The following is an 8272-nucleotide window of genomic DNA, read 5'->3' on the forward strand; positions in this document are numbered from 1 at the left end:
GAAAGAGAGAGTGAGCCTGAGAGTGAGAGATTTACCTGTATTTGAGAGAGAGAGGTTGCGAGTTTGTGTACAAATCGCTTTTGCTTTAATGAATAAAAACAGAAGTTCAGTATTGCAAACGGCTCGCCCTCTTAAGTGTCCAGTCCGTCACTGTGTCCCGCGTTTGGAAACGGTCCATTGCCTGCGATTCTCTGGCAAGTCTCCAACAAATACTGGCCTGATCCCGCTCTGCGACGGTGGGAGGGGCGAGTCCTGGCCGTGCAAGAGGCAGCCAGCTCTCTGGTGGGTGGGGGGGGCGGCGGTTAGGTCGCTCTGTCCCTCTCCGGCTCCCTCCACCCCCTCCTTCCCGCACGGCCTGCTATTTCTGAGCCGAGTCTGCGACTTGTTCCAGCTCCAGCTGCGCTTCCGCCAGTCTGAACAGGTCCATTGTGGCATGGGCATCTTCCACCGACGAGTGGCCCTTTTTCCCCACCTGAGGAGAGATCGAACGGGGGGGGGTGGGGAGTGAGACCGAGAGGTGCAGAACATGAGGCATAGGAGCAGAATGAGGCCACTCGGCCCGTCGAGTCTGCTCCCCCATTCAATCATGGCTGATATTTTTCTCATCCCCCATTCTCCTGCCTTTTCCCCATAACCCCTGATCCCCTTATTAATCAGGAACCTATCTATCTCTGTCTTAAAGACACTCAGTGACCCGGCCTCCTCTGCGGCAAAGAGTTCCACAGATTCCCCACTCTCTGGCTGAGGAAATTCCTCCTCATCTCTGTTTTAAAGGATCGTCCCTTTAGCCTGAGGTTGTGCCCTCTGGTTCTAGATTTTCCTACTAGTGGAAACATCCTCTCCACGTCCACTCTATCCAGGGCCTCGCAGTATCCTGTAAGTTTCAATAAGATCCCCCTCCCACCATCCTTCTAAACTCCAACGTGTACAGACCCAGAGTCCTCAACCCGTTCCTCATACGACAAGCTCTTCATTCCAGGGATCATTCTTGTGAACCTCCTCTGGACCCTTTCCAAGGCCCGACACATCCTTCCTTAGATACGGGACCCAAAACTGCTCACAATTCTCCAAATGGGAACTGTGCGGGAGCTGGCCATTCGCTCTACGTTGCCCATCGAGTTGGTACCACCTCCCTCCACCTCTTCCCCCGCCCCCCCAGCCCACCCTATATTCCTGCTAATGTTTCCCCTTTCCAAGGGAGGGCACAGTGGGTTAGCACTGCTGCATCACAGCGCCAGGGGCCTCAGTTCGATTCCCAGCTTGGATCACTGTGTGGAGGTTGCACATTCTCCCCGTGTCTGCAGGGGTTTCCTCCAAGTGTTACAGTTTCCTCCAACTGTCCAAAGGAGTGCCTCAAGGATCTGTTCTGGGACCCTTGTTGTTTGTCATTTTCATAAATGACCTGGATGAGGAAGTGGAAGGATGGGTAAGTAAGTTCGCTGATGACACTAAGGTCGGTGGTGTTGTGGATGGTCTGGAAGGATGGCAAAAGTTGCAGCAGGACATAGATAGGATGCAGGACTGGGCGGAGAAGTGGCAGATGGACTTCAACGTGGATAAATGTGTAGTCGTCCATTTTGGCAGAACCAACGGGATGAACGAGTACACTATCAAGGGCAGAAGTCTGAGTAGTGTTGAAGAGCAGAAGGATCTTGGGGTCCGGGTCCACAGGACTCTTAATTTGGCCTCGCAGGTGGAGGAGGTGGTCAAGAAGGCGTATGGTGTACTGGCCTTCATTAATCGAGGGATTGAGTTTAGGAGTCGGGAGGTAATGCTGCAACTTTATAAGACCCTTGTCAGGCCTCATTTAGAGTGTTGTGTGCAGCTCTGATCGCCTCACTATAGGAAAGATGTAGAAGCTATTGAGAGGGTACAGAGGAGATTTACAAGCATGTTGCCTGGACTGGGAGGCATGCCTTATGAAGTTAGGTTGAGGGAGCTGGGACTCTTTTCCCTGGAGAGACGAAGGTTGAGAGGCGACCTGATAGAAGTTTACAAAATGTTGAGAGGAATAGATAGGGTGGACTCTCAGAGGCTATTTCCCCGGGTTGAAATGGTTGCTACGAGAGGACACAGATTTAAGGTGCAGGGAGGGAAGTTCAGAAGTGATGTTAGGGGTAAGTTTTTCACTCAGAGGGTGGTGAGTGAATGGAATCGGCTGCCGTCAGTGGTGGTGGAGGCGAACTCGCTGGGGTCTTTTAAAAGACTTCTGGATGAGTATATGGGGTTTAATGAGATTGAGGGTTATAGATAGGTCTGTAGGTTGGTAGGTGTTGATGTGATCGGCGCAACTCGTGGGCTGAAGGGCCTGTTTGTGCTGTAGTGTTCTATGTTCTATGTGCAGGTTAGGTGGATTGGCCGTGCTAAATTGCCCCTTAGTAGAATCACAGAATCCTGACAATGCAGAAGGAGGCCATTCGGCCCATCAAGTCCACACAATCAGAATCCCTGGCCCTATCCCTACATGTTTACCCTGCTAATCCTTCTCACCCGCATATCTTTGGGCACTAAGGGGCAATTTAGCATGGCTAATCTACCTAACCTGCACATCTTTGGACACTAAGGGGCAATTTAGCATGGCCAATCCACCCAACCTGCACATCTTTGGACAGTGGGAGGAAACCCACGCAGACGCAGGGAGAATGTGCAAACTCCAGACAGACAGTGACCCGAGGTGGGAACGAACCCCGGTCCCTGGCGCCGTGAGGCAGCAGTGCCAACCCCACTGTGCTGCCCCAGTGTGGGAAGTGTCCAAGGACGTGCTGGTTAGGGTGCACTGACAATGCTAACTTCTCCCTCAGTGTAACCCGAACAGGAGTGTGGCGACTCAGGGATTTTCACATTAACTTCATTGCAGTGTTAATGTAAGCCGAATTATGACACTAATAAATAAACAAACTTTATTTTTCCAATCCCAACCCCCCCCCCCCACCATTTTTCAAAGTTCCTATTCATTTTGCTTCCCTTCAGGCAGCGGATTCCAGATCACAACAACTCACTGCGTTTCCATTAAAGATTTCCCCATCCACCCACCTCCCACTTCCCTGATTCTCTTCGATCTGTGCCCCCTCCATTCTCTCGCCAATGGGAGACGTTTACTCCATACAAACCCCCCCACTTGGTGATTGCGAACGTCTCGATTTAAATCCCACCCCCCCCCCCCCAAACTTTCTCTCTGATCCGAAGGCCAGAGTCCCAGATTCTCCCAGTCTCTCTGCACAAAACACAGCGTGTCCTACAGGCTGGAACTAGAGGAGTGCCGAGATCATGGAGGGTTGTCGGAGCGGTTACAGAGATTGAGGAACGGGGGGTGTAGGGGGCTGGAGGAGGTTACAGAGATAGGGAGGGGGTGTAGGGGGCTGGAGGAGGTTACAGAGATAGGGAGGGAGGTGTAGGGGGCTGGAGGAGGTTACAGAGATAGGGAAGGAGGTGTAGGGGGCTGGAGGAGGTTACAGAGATAGGGAAGGAGGTGTAGGGGGCTGGAGGAGGTTACAGAGATAGGGAGGGGGTGTAGGGGGCTGGAGGAGGTTACAGAGATAGGGAGGGAGGTGTAGGGGGCTGGAGGAGGTTACAGAGATAGGGAGGGGGTGTAGCAGGCTGGAGGGGGTCACAGAGATAGGGAGGGGGTTACAAAGACGGGGGGGGGCTGGAGGGGGTTACAGAGATGGGGGGTGGCTGGAGGGGGTTACAGAGATAGGGAGGGGGAAGTAGGGGGCTGGAGGAGGTTACAGAGATAGGGAGGGGGTGTAGGTGCTGGAGGGGGTTGGGGAGTGGGGGGGGGCGGCGTGTAGAGAGAGTTGGGGGTCAGGCTGAGTGCCGGGGACATACCTGGATGTCTTTGTCAAACAGTGCCTTTGTCAACCTCTTCAGCGAGACTGTCTCCTTCTCAGAGAAGCCAGCTTTTTTGTTCAGGGCTGGCATTCTCGAGGTGTCCCTGGTCATTGACTGAGGGTGCATGTACTTCAGGGCCTTGAAGTCGTTGTCGATAGCGTGGCCTATCACGACCTTGCCACTAAGGATTCTCAATATCTGCAGAGAGACAGCGAGAACAGTGAGTCCCAGTTCGGGTTCCTCTCGAGGTAAACTTCCACGGTGGCACAGCGGGTTAGCACTGCTGCCTCGGAGCGCCAGGGACCCGGGTTCAATTCCCAGCCTTGGATCACTGTCTGTGGGGATTCTGCACATTCTCTCCATGTCTGCATATTCTCCCCATATCTGCATGGGTTTCCTCCGGGTGCTCCGGTTTCCTCCCACACTCCGAAAGATGCATAGGTTAGGGGGATTGGCCGTGCAAAATTGCCCCTTAGTGTCCAAAGATGTGCAGGATAGGGTGGATTGGCCATGCTAAATTGTCCCCTTAGTGTCCATAGATGTGCAGGTTAGGTGGATTGGCCATGCTAAATTGTCCCTTAGTGTCCAAAGATGTGTAGGTTAGGGGGATTGGCCGTGCTAAATTGCCCCTTAGTTTCCAAAGATGTGTAGGTTAGGGGGATTGGCCGTGCTAAATTGCCCCTTATTGTCCAAAGATGTGTAGGTTAGGGGGATTGGCCGTGCTAAATTGCCCCTTAGTTTCCAAAGATGTGTAGGTTAGGGGGATTGGCCATGCTAAATTGCCCCTTATTGTCCAAAGATGTGTAGGTTAGGGGGATTGGCCGTGCTAAATTGCCCCTTAGTTTCCAAAGATGTGTAGGTTAGGGGGATTGGCCATGCTAAATTGCCCCTTATTGTCCAAAGATGTGTAGGTTAGAGGGTTTGGCAGTGCTCCCTCAGTGTAACCTGAACAGGTGCCAGAGTGTGGCGAATAGGGGATTTTCACAGTAACTTCATTGCGGTGTTAATGCAAGGTGACTTGTGACTAATAAATAAACTTTTACTTTTGGTTGAGTCAGTAGTAAGGAAAGCAAATGCAATGTTAGCATTGATTTCAAGAGGGCTAGAATACAAAAGCCGGGACGTGCTCAGCTTTCTTTCAAGTTTAAAGTTTATTTATTAGTCACAATTCGGCTTACATTAACACCGCAACAAAGTTACGTTCTCCTCGTGTTTGCGTGGGTTTCCTCCCCTGGTCACTACATTCTGGCACCTGTTCGGGTTACACTGAGGGAGAATTTAGCACGGCCAATGCACCCTAACCTGCACGACTTTCGGACTGTGGGAGGAAACTGGGGCACCCGGAGAAAACCCACACAGACGTGGAGAGAACGTGCAGACTCCACACAGGCAGTGACCCAAACCGAGAATCGAACCCGGGTCTCTGGCGCTGAGGCAGCAGCGCTAACCCACTGTGCCACCCACAAGCTTCTGAGGATGTGTAAGAATCTGGTCAGACCTCATTTGGAGTACTGTGAGCTACGGAAGGATATGCTGGCCTTGGAAAGGGTTCTTATTCCTTTATTCATTCCTGGGACACAGGCGTCACTGGCTGGTCCAGCATTTATTGCCCATCCCTAGTTGCCCCTTGGAGGGGCAGTTGCGAGTCAACCACATTGCTGTGGCTCTGGAGTCACATGTAGGCCAGACCGGGGTAAGGACGGCAGATTTCCTTCCCTAAAGGGAACCAGATGGGTTTTTCCGACAATGGATCATCAGTAGATTCTTAATCCCAGATATTTTTTCTTGAATTCAAATTCCACCGTCTGCCGTGGGCGGGATTCGAACCTGGGTCCCCCAGAACATTAGCTGAGTTTCTGGATTAATAGTCTAGTGATACTACCACTGGGTCATCGCCTCCCTCCAGAGGAGGTTCACAAGAATGATCCCTGGAATGAAGAGCTTGTCGGATGAGGAACGGGTTGAGGACTCTGGGTCTGTACTTGTTGGAGTTTAGAAGGATGAGGGGGGGATCTTATTGAAACTTACAGGATACTGCGAGGCCCTGGATAGAGTGGACGTGGAGAGGATGTTTCCACTAGTAGGAAAAACTAGAACCAGAGAGGGCACAACCCCAGGCTAAAGGGACGATCCTTTAAAACAGAGATGAGGAGGAATTTCTTCAGCCAGAGAGTGGGGAATCTGTGGAACTCTTTGCTGCAGAGGAGGCCGGGTCACTGAGTGTCTTTAAGACAGAGATCGATAGGTTCTGGATGGGTAAGGGGTCGAAGCTTATGGGGAAAGGGTGGGCGAATGGGGTTGAGAAAGTTATTAGCCACGGCAGTGTAGACACAATGGGCCGTCTGGCCTAGTTCTGTTCCAAGGTCTTGTGGTCTGAAACACAGATACAAGTGACCGCTTCAGCTCTCAAAGACTCGGCCTTATGGAACGGCCTCCTCTTGTTACTGTCTAACAGGATGCAGAGGGGCTGAATGGCCTCCTCTTGTTACTGTAACGGGATCCAGAGGGGCTGAATGGCCTCCTCTTGTTACTGTAACGGGATACAGAGGGGCTGAATGGCCTCCTCCTGTTCCTGTGCAACAGACCAGTGAGAGAGGGGCTAAATTGCCTCCTCCTGTTCCTGTCTAACAGGATGCAGAGGGGCTGAATGGCCTCCTGCTCCTGTCTAGAAGGTCAGAGAGGAGCTGAATAACCTCCTGCTATCCCTGTGGGGCCCCAGTCCCCCAGATCCAGCTCCCCCGACACCTCCACACCACTCCCCCCTCGCCCAGGGCGTGGTGGCCCCCACACCCGCCCGTCTCCCGGCTTACCTCTTTCCGCGCCAGCTTGAAGGGCGTGGCATTTTTCATGTGGCAACGGCGGATTCCGCTCCAGCGGGTCCGGTAGTCGGTGATGGGGTTGAGCGGCAGGATGTACTTGTCGTAGATCAGGTCCCCGTGGTAGCCGACGATGCTGCAGCGGGCCACCTCGCTCCGCCTGCCCGCGTCCTTCGTGCCCACCATCTCACAGTCCAGGGCCACGCACTTGTAGGGTTTCAGGGGGGCCGGCTTGCCCTCGGAGGAGGGGCGGGGAGGGGGGCCGCCTTTGGCAGGGCGGTGGCGGCGGCGGGGGGGGGGCCCCGCGCCCAGGGGCGGGAGGGCGCTCTGGCACTCGCTGAGGAGCAGGGCGTCCGCGGGCGGAGGGCCGGCCGCTTGGGGGGGTGAGGAGGAAGAAGAAGGGGTGAACGTCCAGGCTTTGGAGTCCTGGCAGCCCCCCTGGTGGGACCCCCTGCCCCCCTGGTGGGACCCATTGCTCGCCTGGTGGGACCCCCTGCCCCCCTGGTGGGACCCCCTGCCCCCCTGGTGGGACCCCCTGCCCACCTGGTGGGAGCCCTTGCCCCCCTGGTGGGACCCCCTGCCCCCCTGGTGGGACCCCTTGCCCCCCTGGTGGGACCCCTTGCTCGCCTGGTGGGACCCCTTGCCCCCCTGGTGGGACCCCTTGCTCGCCTGGTGGGACCCATTGCTCGCCTGGTGGGACCCCCTGCCCCCCTGGTGGGACCCCTTGCTCGCCTGGTGGGACCCCTTGCCCCCCTGGTGGGACCCCTTGCTCGCCTGGTGGGACCCATTGCTCGCCTGGTGGGAACCCCTGCCCCCTTGGTGGGACCCCTTGCCCCCCTGGTGGGACCCCTTGCCCCCCTGGTGGGACCCATTGCTCGCCTGGTGGGAACCCCTGCCCCCTTGGTGGGACCCCTTGCCCCCCTGGTGGGACCCCTTGCCCCCCTGGTGGGACCCCTTGCCCCCTGGCAGCCCGTTGCTGAAGCAGAGGGGCCCCTGGCTGGGAGGGCCCGTGGGGTGTGGGCGCCCCTCCTGCGCCGGGGCGCCCGCCATTTTCTTCTTGAGGTAGGCCTTCCGCTGCAGGCGGGCGCGTCGCAGGAGGAAGCGCTGTCGGTGGAGGCTGATTTTGGCGGGCTTCTGCTCTGCCACGGGGGCGAACTCCAAGTTCAGCTCGATGGTGGACATGGCTCTCGACGGGGCACCAGCTTGCCGAGCTCGGCCTCCCCTCCCACACCCCCACCGTGACCTCGCGACGCCCAGCTGTCAGATGCCAGCGGCAGCCATCGGGACACCCTGTAATCGAAACAAAACATGGGACGGTCAGAACTCGAGAGAGAGAGAGAGACAGATCGCAACCTTCAAGAAAGACTGGGAGGGCGGGGGACACATGAGGTTACAAAGGTAGGAAGGGGGAGTGTTGGGGGGGGGGTGGCTACAGAGATAGGGAGGGGGTATAGGGACTGGAGGAGGTTACAGAGATAGGGAGGAGGGTGTAGGGGCTGGAAGGGGTTACAGACATAGGGAGGGGGGTGTAGGGTGCTGGAGGAGGTTAGGGAGATAGGGAGGGGGGTGTAGGGGGCTGGAAGGGGTTACAGAGATAGGGAGGGGGGTGTAGGGTGCTGGAGGGG

At 55.7% G+C, this 8272-nt stretch overlaps 1 protein-coding gene across 1 annotated transcript; it reads right to left on the bottom strand.

Moving 5' to 3' along the window:
* Nucleotides 1-297: 297 nt before the first annotated feature.
* LOC145340602 (apoptosis-enhancing nuclease-like) lies at nt 298-7519 on the bottom strand. Its single transcript, XM_080185070.1, has 4 exons — nt 7502-7519; nt 6642-7421; nt 3829-4029; nt 298-472 (listed from the first exon to the last, which is right to left on the bottom strand). Exons 1-4 carry the CDS (start codon nt 7517-7519, stop codon nt 359-361), a joined length of 1113 nt encoding a protein of 370 aa, XP_080041196.1. The 3' UTR covers nt 298-358.
* Between the last annotated feature and the right edge of the window lie 753 nt (nt 7520-8272).

Source organism: Carcharhinus amblyrhynchos, unplaced genomic scaffold (assembly GCF_965287045.1).
Source record: "Carcharhinus amblyrhynchos unplaced genomic scaffold, sCarAmb.v2.hapA chromosome_1191, whole genome shotgun sequence".
NCBI lineage: Eukaryota > Metazoa > Chordata > Chondrichthyes > Carcharhiniformes > Carcharhinidae > Carcharhinus > Carcharhinus amblyrhynchos.